The sequence below is a fragment of the Somniosus microcephalus genome, chromosome 4, assembly GCF_052327205.1.
Source record: "Somniosus microcephalus isolate GS21.2 chromosome 4, FLI_Smic_1.0, whole genome shotgun sequence".
Taxonomy (NCBI): Eukaryota; Metazoa; Chordata; class Chondrichthyes; order Squaliformes; family Somniosidae; genus Somniosus; species Somniosus microcephalus.
This window is the reverse complement of record NC_140990.1, coordinates 245783004-245800831: the sequence shown is the minus strand read 5'-3', so window position 1 is coordinate 245800831 and position 17828 is coordinate 245783004. Positions and strand designations below refer to the sequence as shown.

General features: G+C 43.3%; 1 protein-coding gene across 8 annotated transcripts in view; it reads right to left on the bottom strand.

The window, feature by feature from the left end:
- Nucleotides 1–4212: 4212 nt before the first annotated feature.
- lnpa (limb and neural patterns a) overlaps nt 4213–17828 on the bottom strand; it is a 118378-nt gene continuing 104762 nt past the window's right edge. For all 8 annotated transcript variants that reach the window (XM_085986121.1, XM_085986122.1, XM_085986119.1 and 5 more), the window contains 2 exons: nt 10000–10173; nt 4213–6145 (listed from right to left, as the gene is read on the bottom strand). In XM_085986121.1, coding sequence (XP_085842247.1) covers nt 5943–6145; nt 10000–10173 — 377 coding nt within the window. In that variant the 3' untranslated portion in view covers nt 4213–5942. The remainder of the gene's footprint in view (nt 6146–9999; nt 10174–17828) is intronic.

The following is a 17828-nucleotide window of genomic DNA, read 5'->3' as shown; positions in this document are numbered from 1 at the left end:
TTTTTAATGTGGAAGCAAGTAATCCTCGGTTCCAAGGGACTGCCTAAGAAGAAGATTACAATAAATTACTCCAAATTCATATCATAATGGATGGAGGTCCATTGCTCAAACTGCCATAATTCTGCACAAATTGACAGGTTTGCTCAGAGAGCCAAGGATGGCTGGTGTAGTAAGTAAAAAAAAAAATCACATTGGTGCAATTGGGGTGCTGCTTCATTGACAGGTCAGGGTACAGGAACTTTACATCAAGCCTGTGCTATACTTGATTAGGGAAGTCCCTAATGCAGACAATGGTTCGACCAAAATTTTGGAGGATTGAGAAGTGAGTGGAGAAGTGGGACAGGCAAAGGAGGAAAAATGTTCCATTACTCAGCATTCAAATTCCTCAGCTTGTTGAGCACAAGAATTCACCAAAAAATTAAGAGAACAAAAATTAGGGAATTACAAAAGGCAAGGTAAAATAAACTGACACCAATTTGCTTAGTATCAGGTTTTCTGGTACTGCCTACATAAAGAAACTTGGAGGAACAGATAGAGGGGGTTGGGAATGTACATTTAGAGGCTGATTTTAGCTAATCCTCTTTCAAGCATTCTTTTTTTTATTCGTTCCTGGGATGTGGCCGTCGCTGGCAAGGCCAGCATTTATTGTCCATCCCAAATTGCCCTCGAGAAGGTGGTGGTGAGCCGCCGCCTTGAACCGCTGCAGTCCGTGTGATGAAGGTGCTCCCACAGTGCTGTTAGGGAGGGAGGTCCAGGATTTTGACCCAGCAACAATGAAGGAATGGCAATATACTTCCAAGTCAGGATCGTGTGTAACTTGGAGGGGAACTTGCAGGTGATGGTGCTCCCATTCGCCTTCTAGGTAGTAGTGATTGCGGGTTTCGGTGGTGCTGTTGAAGAAGCCTTGGCGAGTTACTGCATTACATCTTGTAGATGGTACACACTGCAGCCATGGTACGCCTGTGGTGGAGGGAGTGGATGGGTGTCAATCGGGCTGCTTTGTCCTGGATGGTGTCAAGCTTCTTGAGTGCTGTTGGAGCTGCACTCATCCAGGCAAGTGGAGAGATTTCCATCGCACTCCTGACTTGTGCCTTGTAGATGGTGGCAAGGCTTTGGGGAGGCAGGAGGCAGGAGGCGAGACACTCGCCACAGAATACCCAGCCTCTGCTTTTGTGGTCACAGTATTTATATGGCTGGTTCAGTTAAGTTTCTGGTCAATGGTGACCCCCCAGGATGTTGCTGGTGGGAGATTTGGCAAGGGTAATGATGTTGAATGCCGAGGGGTGGTTGGTTAGACTCTCGCTTGTTGGAGATAGTCATTGCCTGGCACTTGCTGACGCGAATGTTATTTGCCACTTATCAGCCCAAGCCTGAATGTCATCCAGGTCTTGCTGCATGTGGGCATGGACTGCTTCATAATCTGAGGAGTTGCGAATGGACTGGGACACTGAGCAATCATCAGCGAACATCCCCACTTCTGACTATATGATGGAGGGAAGGTCATTGATGATGCAGGTGAAGATGGTTGGGCCGAGGACATTGTCCTGAGGAACTCCTGCAGCAATGTCCTGGGGCGAAGATGATTGACCAACAACCACCACCATCTTCCTTTGTGCTAGGTATGACTCCAGCCAGTGGTGAGTTTTTCCCCCTGATTCCCATTGACTTCAATTTTACTAGGGCTTCTTAATGTCACACTCTGTCAAATGCTGCCTTGATGTCAGGGGCAGTCACCTCACCTCTGGAATTCAGCTCTTTTGTCCATGTTTTGATTAAGGCTGCAATGAGGTCTGGAGCCAAGCGGTCCTGGCAGAACCAAAACTGAGCATCGGTGAGCAGGTTATTGGCAAGTGCTGCTTGATAGCACTGTCGATGATGCCTTCCATCACTTTGCTGATTGAGAGTAGACTGATGGGGCGGTAATTGGCCGGATTGGATTTATCCTGCTATTTGTGGACAGGACATACCTGGGCAGTTTTCCACATTGTCGGATAGATGCCAGTGTTGTAGTTGTACTGGAACAGCTTGGCCAGAGGCATGGCTAATTCTGCAGCACAAGTCTTCAGCATGACAGCCGGCATGTTGTCGGGGTCTAGCCTTTGCCGTATCCCGTGGGCTCAGCAGTTTCTTGATATCCCATGGAGTGAATCGAATTGGCTGAAGACTGGCTTCTGTAATGGTGGAGACCTCAGGAGAAGGCTGAGATGGATCATCCGCTCGGCCCTTCTGGCTGAAGATGGTTACAAACGCTTCAGCCTTGTCTTTTGCACTCGCGTGCTCGGCTCTGCCATCATTAAGATGGGGAGGGATATTCATGGAGCCTCCTCCCGTTAGTTCATTAATTGTCCACCACCATTCATGACTGGATGTGGTGGGACTGCAGAGCATTGATCTGATCCGTTGATTGTGGGATCGCTTAGCTCTGTCTATAGCATGCTGCTTCCACTGTTTAGCATGCATGTAGTCCTGTGTTACAGCTTCCCCAGGTTGGCACCGCATTTTTAGGTATGCCCGGTCCTCTGGCTTGATGGTAATGGTAGAGTGAGGGTTATCCTGGGCCATGAGGTTACAGATTGTGGTGGAATACAATTATGCTGCTGCTGATGGCCCACAGCGCCTCATGGATATCCAGTTTTGAGCAGCTAGAGCTGTTCTGAATCTATTCCATTTAGCACGGAGGTAGTGCCACACAACACAATGGAGGGTGTCTTCAGTGTGAAGACAGCACTTCATCTCCACCAGGACTGTGCATTGGTCACTGCTACCAATGCGGTCATGGACAGATACATCTGCAACAGGACTCAGCCAGCTCGGTCAGTAGTGGTGCTACCGATTCACTCTTGGTGATAGACACCACCCAGAGTACGTTCTGTGTCCTTGTTACCCTTTGTGCTTCTTCCAAGTGGTGTTCAACATGGAGGAGTACTGGTTCATCAGCTGAGGGAGGGTGATAGGTAGTAATCAGCAGAAGGTTTCCTTGCCCATGCTTGACCTGAAACCATGAGACTTCATGCGGTCCGGAGTCAATGTTGAGGACCCCCAGGGCCACCCCTCCTGACTGTATACCACTGTGCTGCCACTTTCTGGTGGGTCTGTCCTGCCAGTGGGACAGGACATACCCAGGGATGGTGATGGAGGAGTCTGGGACATTGGCTGAAATGTATTATTATGTGAGTATGACTATGTAAGGCTGTTGCTTGTCTAGTCCGTGGGACAGCTCTCCCACTTTTGGCACTAGTTGCCAGATGTTAGGGAGGAGGACTTTGCAGATTCAACTGGGCTGAGTGTACCGTTGTCGTGTCCGAAGCTGATGCCGAGGTCAGTGCCGGGTGGTCCGTCCGGTTTTATTATTATTGTTTTTCGTAGTGGTTTGTTACAACTGAGTGGCTTGCTAGGCCGTTTCAGAGGGCAGTTAAGAGTCAACCACATTGCTGAGTCTGGAGTCACATATAGGCCAGGACAGCAGATTTCCTTCCCTAAAAGGACATTGGTGAACCAGATGGGTTTTTACGAAAATCCGATAGTTTCATGGTCACCATTACTGATACTAGCTTTTTTTCCAGATTTATTTAATTAACTGAATTTAAATTCCACTCATATCTCTGGATCATTAGTCCAGACCTCTGGATTACTCGTCCAGTAACATAACCACTATGCTACCGTTCCCGTTAGGACTGGAGGAAGTTAGAGATAGGGAGGGGGCGAGGCCATGGAGGGATTTGAAAACATAACCACTATACTAATATTAATTCACAGCTATAATTTAAACTTCATATACAAGGGCAGTATACAAGAATGGTCCCTTTAAAAACATCTATTTTGGGAAATACTGTAAGTTAAGAATCAAAATAAAAAAGCAATATGCTTAATTATGAATTCTCCAAAGTAATTTGGGTTCTTGAGCAAATCATTATTTCCATGCATGGAAAAAAGGGAGAGCTTATTTACCAGGAGATCTTTAAGTACTTGCCTAGGTGAAGAGATAGTGGAGGACCAAAATAAAAATACTAATAAAATAAGACAATAAATTCCAGATCTCGGGGAAATGCAATTCCACACGTGAAATCCCAAATCATTCTGAATATATTGAGCTAATTTTCCCAGGTTTGTTTTAGATACATTATCAGTGCATGCACAATAGACCAGAGGAAGCATTTGCAGTAATCAAAGTTCTTCTTTAAAATATGAAAAGATACCACAGCAAGATTTCACTCATGTACACAGAAAACATTTTATTATACAATTTTCTTTGTGCCAGCTTGTTATTGCCCAATATCACAGCTTTTAAATGGAATATACGATCACCTTGATTATATTCTGCCTATTGAACTAGGTTTCATCTCAGCCTCCTTACTAGAAGTAAGTTTGAAACATCCTGTAATAAATATATTGGCCTTGCACCTTGCTCCTCAAAAAGTATTTTTGTCGGTCCTGAAAATTGTCAACTGCTTGGGTTGAGACAGCAGCATGGTTTGGCCCAACGGCAATTCCATGGACAGTCATTATTGTTGCACAACAATGAAAAAAGATATTCTTTTCCTCAGAACCTCATCACTGAACAAAATAAAATTTGCCATTTATGAAAGCCCAAATACATGCAAATCAAGATTGGATTAGAATCAGTCTCCTAGTACAGAACGCAACACTCAATCACTGAAATTAAGCCTAGCTTTAATGAAGCGCTTACTTTTAAAATTTATTCTAGAAATATTGCTTTATCAGCTCATAAATGGGCCTTAAAGAAACTAAATATACATGATCAGTGGCCATTCATACAAATTTACTCGAGTGGTAAACTTCAGTGTCAGATTTGGGGAATAAAACTCATTTTTACCAAGGAGGAATAATGCACATAAAAATTATGCTTTAGTCGTTAGAGGATTAAATCATCTTTGTATTTGAGCACTAATTGAAAGGGTACATGAAAGAGATAGCATTTTATTTTTTCTGAAACATTTTGATTTTTGTATGGGGCAAAGTAAAATTTCAATATTTTATATAAAGCGCTTAGTTGATGCAAACATGGTAATTACAATTTATTTAACTTTCAAAACTTCTAAACCACATAAGCACCCACATTCACAGTTCTGCATTGGAAGTTTATAAACAAAAAATGCAGCCACACCATATAGTACCAGGGGTATCCCTGGACCATTAAATTAGTCCCTGTAATACAATAGCTTTTCATGTAAACTTAGTAGAAAAATCTGCATTGTACCTCCTCTACAAGAGCATGTGAATTCATCATCTACAGACAAGAAAACACATTATCCAAGTGAACAGTTTTTAAATATTAAATATACAAAGGACTGAGTAATCCTACTATCCAAAAGTTCCAGGTTTAAAAATATAAAAGCTAGTTTTGCATTGCTGACTGTAAACATCAAGTCTTATAACACATCATAGCCAAGGTAGCTTATTTTCAATTAAATTATTTTTCCTAATTCGGCTTCAAACCTTCAAGACTTTAAAGCATTATAAATTAAACAGTCTTTAAAATATAAAAAAAAGATTGATCTCTATCCAAGTTCATCTCATTACAAGTCCTAAAGTGAAAGAGGGTTAAAGGGTCAACCCATTTTAAATATTTAGCAATTGGATTCTAACCCTCCAATTTTGTAGGATTCAGTACATATTAATATCTGAAAACTGAAGGGCATTCTGTGACCTGACAAGCAATAAAGCAGCCTTTGCTATTCAATATCACTGGTAATTTGCAGATTTATCACAAACAAAAAAATAAATCGAAATACATACAGCAAATCTAGATTACTTTTTTCTTCAGAAACAAAAAGACTTATATTATATTAATACTACTGATAATAGTTAAATCTTTAAAATTTTAACCTAATCAGTATTGGTAATCTGGCAGAACCAATTGGAACGTTGTTGTGGGTAATATATTAAAGCTCTAGCTACTTGCTGAGTTGTAGGCAATTTTGCTATTCTGTACCCACAGGAGGCTCTTCATCCTTACTCAATTCAATATCCTTCTCATTTTCTTTTGGGAGCTCCTCATGTTCCATTTCTTTATCATCCCTTAGCTCAACCTCCATTGTAGTAGATTCTTCTTCTTTGCCAGTCTCAACTTGGTTGCTATCGTGAAGAGATGCAACATTTTGATCTTTAGCTTCCTCACTTGGTTCTAGAATACAAAACATATAACCAGTCTAAATAAGCTGTATGAATTGGCAACCTTAAAACTTTCAAAATGGTTGCAGCTTCTATCAGTTTTGCTGCAGCTTAAATATGACCGCTGCACACCCACTGTAATATAGCAAATATACCCATTACATGACTGATGTAAAAATATTACACACCTTACCGATACTGAAAGGTGTAAGCCTTTTTAAAAAAAAATCACCCTCAGGATGTAGGTGAATATATCTGTATTACTGTTTACCCATCACGTTATAAAGCATGCATAAGATGCAAGTAGCTTTATTCTTTCCTCTTAATCCCAATTATTTAATTCTAAAATTCCTTTCTCTGTTACTTACACGATTACAATAGATACTTCTCTCATCCCCCGCCACCCCCACCTACTTTCCAGTGTACTTACAGTTCTTGCTGAAGCTATCGTTGGTGTAGCGCTGCCCAAATAGATCTACCATCAAGTCTCTAGATGGTTATTCACCATGGTCGTGGCTTGGCTGACTGACTGCAGCCACGATGGCTCAGGTGAGCATCAAAGTGCCTGACAAACGTATTCCTTTTGCCTCTGTGCTAACATCAGTGCCCCACAGCAGAAATTTTAAAAATCGCTATGTTCTAACCAACACCATTAGTTCAGAAGTTTAATTACTAGTTTTAAGTATAAAAAACCCTGAAAAAATGAAATCTTTATTTCCCCTTCTCCTCTCACCACTCATACTTCAGTTATTTCTGCCTGTTTTTTCATAGTGCACACTGGCTATTTAGTTCTCCAGAAGAAGTGTCAAAACTGCAAATCCCATAATGAAGCTCCCTCTCGCTCGTAATTTCTTCTCCGGAGCTAAAAATCTACTGTCGTTTTCTACCTGATTATCATGTGACGCGGGTTGCTGTGGTGCAGTCTGGGCATTGTGGTTTCACAGCAGCAGAGTGACAATTAGACTTCCACAATCCTCTTGCCCTCTCATGCAAAGCACAGCAAATTTGTCACAAGCAGCTGGAAATTCCCAACACTTGGACCCAGGTGAAATTTCCACCTCAGGCGAAGGCTCCAGACAGAAGAACAGACATATTTAGGAGGAAATTATTGTAGGCATTTCTAACATTAAATAACCAATTATATATGGGTACAGTTAGCCTTTTCAGAACTGTGTAATATAAATAACATATAAAAATGACATTTCTAGCTATAGAGACTCACCAAAGGGGAGAAAGATGATGGATAAAAAAGATTTATTTAAGCAATCTGATTGGTCAGTTTTGTGGTTACTTGCTAGTAAACAAATGGTAGTTTTCAAAAAAAATTGAGGAACTTGCTGGTTGCATTTTCTGCTCGCTATTCATTCCTGCTTGGCACGATTTACTATTTTTTGATTCACTCAAGTTTAGTCAATTGGATATTTGATTCATAACTTAGCAGATAAAGATTTATTTTAACCAACCACTAATTTTTACCCTAGGGATGTGAACTTTTGAGGTGTTATACCCAAGGCCACACTTTCAGTTGCAATGTCTTTGAAAGGCTCGACAGCGATGTGTGCTAGATGCAAGACTTAACTGTATTGATAAGGATGACATAACATTTGAGAAATTAACACCAATAAAAAAAATCCTCAGATTGGTGTCACAATGATATCACAATCTACACATTGCCAATTAAAATTTACACCTCATTTACACTCCTCGGATGCAAATCATGTCCCATTACTCTGTATCTATATCCCCTATGTGTGATCTTACTTGAAAAAACTTATAATTCCACACAAAAAAATCCCTTTAAGCCTTTTAAAAGCTAAATCTCACCATGTTGTTTTATACTACAAACCTGCCCACTTTAAAGTTTCTGAATGGTAAAGTGCCCAGGACTTAGCATTTGGAAAGTGCATCATGAAGAATGAGCCATTGATGTATGCTTCAGAGAAATTTGATCCTTTTAGTGTAAACACAATCACACAATGGAAAAAAAACCTAAAGACCGATTTAATGCTTCTAGTGAATAGCACAGATAAAAATTTGTACTACAAATATCCCGCTCTCGAAGATATACAACCGATGCCACAATTTGAATAACTGTGCGATCAAGTCGTGGCTGAGCAGGAACTATTTCAAACTCAACATCAGCAAGACTAATGCCATTCTATCTGGCTCCAGACAAACACTCCACACCCTAACCCCCAATTCCATCCACCTCCATAGCTATGTTCCTATAGCTGCTCGCTCAGCCTGAATCAGATGGTACACAACCACACCTGTATTACTAAGGTGTCAGCTATGGCTCAGTGGTAGCACTCATGCCTCGGAGTCAGAAGGTTGCAGGCTCATGCTCCACTCTTGAGACTTCAGCACATATTCTAGACTGGCACTTCTGTGCAGTACTGAGGAAGTGCTGCACTGTCAGAAGTGCAATCTTTCAGATGAGATGTTAAACCGAGGCCACATCTGCCCTCAGGTGGATGCAAGAGATCCTACTATTCGAAGAGCAGGGGCGTTCTCCTGGTGTGCTGGCCAATATTTATCCCTTAACCAACACCTAAAACAGATGCACAATAGCAAAATACTGCGGATGCTGGAATCCAAAACAAAAACAGAAAACGCTGGAAGCACTCAGCAGGCCAGGCAGCATCCGTGGAGAGAGAAACAGAGTCAATGTTTCAGGTCAGTGACCCTTCATCAGAACCTAAAACAGATAACCTAGTCATTTATTTTAGTGCTGTTTGTAGGAGCTTACTGTGTGCAAAATTAGCTGCCGCGTTTCCTACATTACAACAGTGACTACACTTCGAAAGAACATCATTGGCTGTAAGGCACTTTGGAATGTCCTGAGGTCATGAAAGCCTCTATGTAGATACAAGTCTTTATTTTAATATAAAGTGCTTATTTCTACCCTTGAAAGATCACCACTCTTTCCCTCATTTCACCCTCACTGCCACCAAAAGCTTGATCCATGCCTGTGTCACTTTGTTTCACCTTCTCTAATGCTCTCGTCTTCAACCGCACCGTTATGATAAACTTGCTGGATTTGCAAATTAATTGACCATTAAACAGAAAGCTAGAGCCGGAACTTAAGTACCTTTTTAATGACGTGATAATTGTTAATGCAATTGCAATCAACTTCTTTGGCCCAGAAAGGGAACAATTTAAACTATTCAATCTCATTCCTGCATGTAGTAAATGGTTGAGCGATTTTTAAAAAGTCAAATTTTTACATTTGTTTCTTACTTTTCCTTTGACTCTTTTTTCTCTCTCTCTTAATCCAATATTTATTTCCCTCTCTATTTCTCTCTGTACCTGATTTGACTAATTCACCCTCCTTCTCAGTCATTCCAGTTTCTTTCTCAATCCTTAAATTGCATTGGTTAAGCAGATGCACCGTTAGTCCCACCATTCAGTAAGGTCCCACTACCCTCGCTGTGCTGTTATCAGCCCGCACTTCCATTAAGTTACGCCACAAAAAAATTCAAGCTCAAGGATGCAGAAAAAATTCGAACAGCAAGATCCAGCCCATTACATTCTTCAATAACTAGTGGTCGGTTTCCTAAAACCTTATTTTCTGCTCCAGAATAAGAGAAAAACCAAGATCAAATATTTTTCCAAACATTGACTCAAATAAAACTGTGAACTTCACTCCAAGATATATATCTAAAGGTACAAATTTGCAGCAAGTCTCAATGCCATTTTGTAACTGACTGGGGAAAAAATAACACCTGTATAAATGGGAAGCGATAACATAAATCAGAAATATATTGATAACATAGCTTTTGAATATCCTTGAGTAACATGTCCATCATTCAGTGCAACCCATTTTTCTATGTTGTGACCAAATTAAAGCACATTACAAGTACATACCATTAGCAGGTTGACCATTAGCAGGTTGACCATCATGTATTGCAGACTGAGAGCTAACTGGGCTTTGAGAGTCAGAATGTGTTCTTTTTTCAAAGTTGAATTCTGGAAGTCTTGGAGCCTGAGGCCTTGTTTTCCGTGCCGGATTAAGAAAGAAACAGTATGCACATCTAAACGCTAGTGAAAAAAACAGAAAGAAAACTTTACAAGACAAACACACTTACTGTCAAAGTTTAACGTGCAGTAGAAACACCAAAACCCAGGTGATTTAAACCAAAATAGCCTACAAATTCCATTATTGTTTTGTTAGCAGTGTATGGAAAAGCAGGTCTTACAAACAGAGCACACCACCGGAAGCTCCAAATGGTGGAACTGCTGTCTGATGGAATATGATGTGGGTAGGAGAATGGTGCCAAAGCACTCACATATTGTATGTCAAGTTGTACTACCTACCATTCAAGATTCAAGATTTAAGATTATTTTATTGCCATATGTAACTGGTACAATGGAATGCTTACTCCCCACTCACTCCCACAATATAAGTATAAATATAAAAAGCAAAAGTAAAAACAAGTATAAATATAGAAACAATAAACAAATAAGCAAATAAGTATAGCAATGACAGTCCAAGTTGCAGGATATGATGAATAGTGCAAAAAGCCTCAATTACCACTGGAAGTAATAGTAATATAATATGATAAGTATATGGTAGTATAAGTATAGTATAAATAAGTATAAGTTAAAATGCAGTGTGCAATGTACAAATAAGTTATAAGTTAAGGTTGAGGTACAAGAGTCCTATGTGCGCACAGTCCAGTGATCAAGAATGTTCTTGTGCGCTCACGGTTCATGGGATATACAATTCCAGGGTGGAGGGGAATATGTGACTGTGATATGTGGGTTAGCAGTTCAGTAGGCGCACTGCCTGTGGGTAGAAACTGTTCTTGAACCTGCTGGTCCTGGTTCGGATGCTGTGGTACCGACGGCCGGACCGCAGGAGGGAGAACAGTTCGTGCCCAGGGTGATTGGGGTCCTGGAAGATGGAGCGGGCCTTGTTCCGACACCTGGTCTGGAAGATCTCCTCGATGGACGGAAGTGCACACCTGATGATCTTTTCTGCCGTCCTCACAACCCTCTGGATGGCTTTCCTGTCCTGTGCAGTGGTGTTACCATACCACACATTGACACCACCCATCAGGACGCTCTCTATGGTGCCGCGGTAAGAGTTCACAAGCTACTGTGTGCTTATGCCGCATTTCCTCAGGCACCGTAGAGGGTAGAAGCGCTGGTGTGCCTTCTTCAGCATGGCCTCAGTATTATGGTTCCAGGTCAGTTCATCAGAGATCTGCAGTCCCAGGAATCGGAAGCAACTGACGACTTCCACTGGTGTCCCGTCTATACTGATGGGGCGGTGGTTCCCTCGGTGGCTTCTGAAGTCCACAATGAGCTCCTTAGTCTTGCCAACGTTCAGGGCAAGGTTGATGTCATTGCACCATCTCATCAGCTGGACTATCTTATCTCTGTACTCCGTCTCGTCGTCGTTGCTTACTATGATACACAAGTGGAGATACTTGGTGTTTGCCCAGTGAGGGCTCAAACGTGCAGTGGCAATTGATTGACTGGTAACTATCTTCTTGGGATGGAGGGCTGCAGAAAAAGTGTGAAGGGGGTCAGGGGAGGGAGGAAAGTAAGTGGGAGCCTCTTTGATGTTGAGTTGACATCAAAATTACATGCATGACAATGCGAGATCAGAACAAGTTGATCCTCCATGCCAGATTCATTAACCAGATCCCTGAGCCAGGCATATCCCCATTACTCCTGGGTGGTAGTGATGATTGACCTGCCAGACTGGTTCTTCAATGGAACTTGGAATTAAATCGGGATATTTTAGCCAGTAAGACTCCAGCAGTACCTTACATATACTTGAGGATTCCTAAGCCTTAGCTCTTGTCAATTTGTGCCTAAATTCTCAAGACTTTAGGAAATGAGGTGTGTTTTTTTTTTAGTATTCGTTCCTGGAATACGGGCGTCGTTGGCCAGCATTTATTGCTCATACCCAATTGCCCGAGAAGGCAGTGCTGAGCCGCTATCTTGAACCGCTACAGTCCGTGAGGTGAAGGTACTCCCAGTGCTGTTAGGGAGAGTTTTTCAGGATTTTAACCCAGCGACTATGAAGGAACGGAGATATATTTCCAAGTAGGATGGTGTGTGACTTGTAGGGGAACCTGGAGGTGATGGTGCTCTTGACCATCTAGGTGGTAGAGGTCGTGGGTTTGAGAGGTGCTGTCAAAAGAAGTCCTGGCATGTTGCTGCAGTGCATTTTGTAGATTTTTTTTTGTTGATTTTTTTTAAATTCGTTTTTATGGGATGTGGGCGTCGCTGGCAAGGTCAGCATTTATTGCCCATCCCTAATTGCCCTCGAGAAGGTGGCGGTGAGCCGCCTTCTTGAACCGCTGCAGATATCTGCCCTCCTCCAATTCTGGCCTCTTGCACATCCCCGATTTTAATCGCTCCACCATTGGCAACCATGCCTTCAGCTGCTGAGATCGGAATTTCCTCCCGAAACCTCTCCGTCTTTCTACCTCACTTTCCTTCTTTAAGACGCTCCTTAAAACCTACCTCTTTGACAAAGCTTTTGGTTATCTGCCCTAATATCTCATGTAGCTCGGTGTCAAATTTTTTTGATAACACCCCTGGTGAAGGTACTCCCACAGTGCTTTTAGGAAGGGAGTTCCAGGATTTTGACCCAGCGACGATGAAGGCTCGGCAATATACTTCTAAATCAGGATGGTGTGTGACTTGGAGGGGAAATTGGAGGTGGTGGTGTTCCTCCCATGTGTCTGCTGCCCTTGTCCTTCTAGGCGGAAGAGGTCGTTGGTTTGGGAGGTGCTGCCGAAGAAGTCTTGGTGAGTTGCTGCAGTGCATCTTGTAGATGGTACACACTGCAGCCACGGTACGCCAGTGGTGGAGGGAGTGAATGTTTAAGGTGGTGGATGGGGTGCCAATCAAGCGGGCTGCTTTGTCCTGGATGGTGTCGAGCTTGAATGTTGTTGGAGCTGCACTCATCCAGGCAAGTGGAGAATATTCCATCACATTCCTTACTTGTGCCTTGTAGATGGTAGAAAGGCTTTGGGGAGTAAAGAGGTGAAACACTCGCCGCAGAATACCTAGCTTCTGACCTGCTCTTGTTGCCACAGTATTTATGTGGCTGGTTCAGTTAAGTTTCTGGTCAATGGTGACCCCCAGGATGTTGATGGTGGGGGATTCGGCGATAGTAATGCCGTTGAATGTCAAGGGGCGGTGTTTAGACTCTTGCTTGTTGGAGACAGTCATTGCCTGGCACTTCTATGGCGCGAATGTTACCTGCCGCTTATCAGCCCAAGCCTGAACTTCGTTGCGCTCTTGTTGCATGCGGGCATGGACTGCTTCATTATCTGAGGAGTTGTGAATGGCAGTAAACACTGTGCAGTCATCAGCGAACATCCCCACTTCTGACCTTATGTTGGAGGGAAGGTCATTGATGAAGCAGCTGAAGATGGTTGGGCCTAGGACACTGCCCTGAGGAACTCCTGCAGCGATGTCCTGGGGCTGTGATGATTGACCTTCAATCACCACAAGCATCTTCCTTTGTGCTAGGTATGACTCCAGCCAGTGGAGAGCTTTTTCCCCCGATTCCAATCGACTTCAGTTTTACGAGGACTCCTTCATGTCACACCCGGTCAAATGCTGCCTTGATGTCGAGGGCCGTCACGCTCACCTCAACTCTGGAATTCAGTTCCTTTGTCCATGTTTGGACCAAGGCTGTAATGAGGTCGGCAGCTGAATGGTTCTGGCAGAACCCAAACTGAGCATCAGTGAGCAGGTTACTGGTGAGCAAGTGCCACTTGATAGCACTGTCGATGACACCTTCCATCACTTTGCTGATGATTGAGAGTAGACTGATGGGACGGTAATTGGCCAGATTGGATTTGTCCTGCTTTCTGTGGACAGGACATACCTGGGCAGTTTTCCACATTTTCGGATAGATGCCAGTGCTGTAGCTGTACTGGAACAGCTTGGCTAGAGGTGCGGCTAGTTCTGGAGCATAGAAACATAGAAGATAGGAGCAGGAGTAGGCCATTCAGCCCCTCGAGCCTGCTCCGCCATTCAATGCAATCATGGCTGATCATCCAAATTCAGTACCATGTCCCTGCTTTCTCCCCATATCCCTTTAGCCTTAAGAAATATATCCAGCTCCTTCTTGAATATATTTAATGAATTGGCCTCTACTGCCTTCTGTGGTAGAGAATTCCACAGGTTCATCACTCTCTGGGTGAAGAAATTCCTCCTCATCTCAGTCCTAAATGGCTTACCCCTTATCCTTAGGCTGTGACCTCTGGTTCTGGACTCCCCGACCATCGAGAACATCCTTCCTGCATCGAGTCTGTCTAGTCCTGTTAGAATTTTATAAGTTTCAATGAGATCCCCTCTCATTCTTCTAAACTCCAGCGAGTACAAGTCCAATCGACCCAATCTCTCCTCATACGTCATTCCTGCCATCCCAGGCATCAGACTGGTGAATCATCGCTGCACTCCCTCCATGGCAAGTACATCCTTCCTCAGATAAGGCGACCAAAACTGCACACAATACTCGAGGTGTGGTCTCACCAAGGCCCTGTACAACTGCAGCAAGACATCCTTGTTCCTGTACTCAAACCCTCTCGCTACGAAGGCCAACATACCATTTGCCTTCTTTTTAAAAATTCATTAATGGGATGTGGGCGTCGCTGGCTAGGCCTGCATTTAGTGCCCATCCCTAATTGCCCTTGAGAAGATGGTGGTGAGCCGCCTTCTTGAACCGCTGCAGTCCATATGGTGTAGGTACACCCACAATGCTATTAGGAAGGGAGTTCCAGGATTTTGGCCCAGCGACAGTGAAGGAACGGCGATACAGGTCCAAGTCAGGATGGTGTGTGGCTTGGAGGGGAACTTGTAGGTGGTGATGTTCCCATGCGTCTGCTGCCCTTGTCCTTCTAAGTGGTAGGGGTCGTGGGTTTGGAAGGTGCTGTTGAAGGAGCTTTGGCGAGTTGCTGCAGTGCATCTTGTAGATGGTACACACTGCAGCCACAGTGCGCCAGTGGTGGAGGGAGTGATGAAGGTGGTGGATGGAGTGCCAATCAAGCGGGCTGCTTTATCCTGAATGGTGTCGAGCTTCTTGAGTGTTGTTGGAGCTGCACTCATCCAGGCAAGTGGAGAGTATTCCATCACACTCCTGACTTGTGCCTTGTAGATGGTGGAAAGGCTTTGGGGAGTCAGGAGGTGAGACACTCGCCGCAGAATTCCCAGCCTCTGGCCTGCTCTTGTAGCCACAGTATTTATATTCTTAACCGCCTGCTGCACCTGTATGCTTACCTTCAGCGACTGGTGCACAAGGACACCCAGGTCTCGTTGCACTTCCCCTTCTCCCAATCTATTGCCAGTCAGATAATAATCTGCCTGCTTGTTTTTGACACCAAAGTGGGTAACCTCGCATTTATCCACATTATACTGCATCTGCCATGCTTCTGCCCAATCACCCAACCTGTCCAAATCATACTGGAGTTTCTCCGCATCCTCCTCACAGCACACACACCCACCCAGCTTTGTGTCGTCTGCAAACTTGGAGATATTACATCTAGTTCCCTCGTCCACTAGTCACTGCCTGCCACTCGGAAAAAGACCCGTTTATTCCAACTCTTTGCTTTCTGTCTGCCAACCAGTTCTCTATCCGCCAACCAGTTCTCTATCCAAGTCAATACCTTGCCCCCAATCCCATGTGTCTTAACTTTACACGCTAATCTCTTATGCGGGACCTTATCGAAAGCCTTCTGAAAGTCCAAATACACCACATCCACTGGTTCTCCCTTATCTATTTTACCAGTTACATCCTCAAAAAATTCCAGTAGATTAGTCAAGCACGATTTACCTTTTGTAAACCCATGTTGACTTTGTCCGATCCGGTCACTGTTTTCCAAGTGCTCTGCTATTACATCTTTTATAATTGAGTCTAGCATTTTCCCCACTACCGATGTCAGGCTTACAGGTCTGTAATTCCCCGTTATCTCTCTACCACCTTTTTTGAACAGTGGGGTAACATTAGCTACCTGCCAATCCATGGGTACAGTTCCAGAGTCTATCGAATTTTGGAAGATGACCAGCAATGCATCTACTATTTCTCGGGCCACTTTCTTAAGTACCCTAGGATGTGGATTATCAGGCCCTGGTGGTTTATCGGCCTTCAATCCCGTCAATTTCTCTAACACCATTTCCCTACAAATACTGATTTCTATCAGTTCCTCCCGTTCATTGGACCCGATGTTCCCCGACATCTCTGGGAGGTTATTTGTGTCCTCCTTTGTGAAGATAGAACCAAAGTATGTATTTAATTGGTCTGCCATTTCTTTTTTCCCCATTATAAATTCCCCTGATTCTGAGTGTAAGGGACCTACGCTTGACTTCACCAATCTTTTTCTCTTCACATACGTATAAAAGCTTTTACAGTCAGTTTTTATGTTCCTGGCAAGCTTACTCTCATACTCTATTTTCCCCCTCTTAATTAATCCCTTTGTCCTCCTTTGTTGAATCTTAAACTGCTTACAATCCTCAGGTTTACTGCTTTTTCTGGCCAATTTATATGTCCTCTCCTTGGATCTTATGCTATCCCTAATTTCCCTCATTAGCCACGGTTGAGTCACCGTTTTTGTTTTATTTTTATGCCAAACTGGGATGAACAAATTCTGTAGTTCATCCATGCGATCATTGAATATTTGTCATTGCCTATCCACCGTCAACCCTTGGAGTGACATTCCCCAATCAATCCTACCCAACTCGCGCCTCATACCATCATAGTTTCCTTTATTTAAATTCAGGATCCTAGTCTCTGTGTCAACGACTTCACTCTCCATCTTAATGAAGAATTCGATCATATTATGATCGCTCCGACCCAAGGGGCCTCGCACAACAAGATTGCTAATTAATCCTTTCTCATTACATAATACCCAGTCTAAGATGGCCTGATCTCTAGTTGGTTCCTCGACATATTGGTCCAGGAAACCATCCCGTATACACTCCAGGAATTCCTCCTCCACAGTATTATTACTAATTTGGTTAGCCCAATCTATATGTAGATTAAAGTCACCCATGATAACTGCAGTGCCCTTATTGCACGCTTCTCTAATTTCCCTTTTAATGCCATCCCCGACCTCCGCATTATTGTTTGGAGGTCTATATACCACTCCCACTAACGTTTTCTGCCCCTTGGTATTTCTCAGTTCTACCCATACAGATTCCACATCATCAGAGCTAATATCCTTCCTTACTATTGTGTTAATAATCCCCTCTTTAACCAGCAATGCTACCCCACCTCCTTTTCCTTTTTGCCTATCTTTCCTGAATATTGAATACCCCTGGATGTTGAGTTCCCAGTCTTGGCCACCCTGGAGCCATGTTTCCGTAATCCCAATCATATCATATTCGTTTACCTCTATTTGCGCAGCCAATTCATCCACCTTATTACAAATGCTCCTCGCATTAAGACACAAAGCCTTCAGGCTTGTTTTTTTAACGCTCTTAGATCTTTTAGAATTATTATTTACTGTGGCCATGTTTGATTTAAACCTTTGATTTCTCTGTCAGCCACTTCTGTTTTTCTCCTTCCTGTCTTTTGCTTTTATCCTCGTTTCCCTTTCCTCTGTCTCCCCGCTCAGGTTCCCAACCCCCTGCCATTGTAGTTGAAACCGTGCCCCAGAGCACTAGCAAACACTTCCCCCTAGGACATCGGTCCCGGCCCTGCATAGGTGCAAACTGTCCATTTT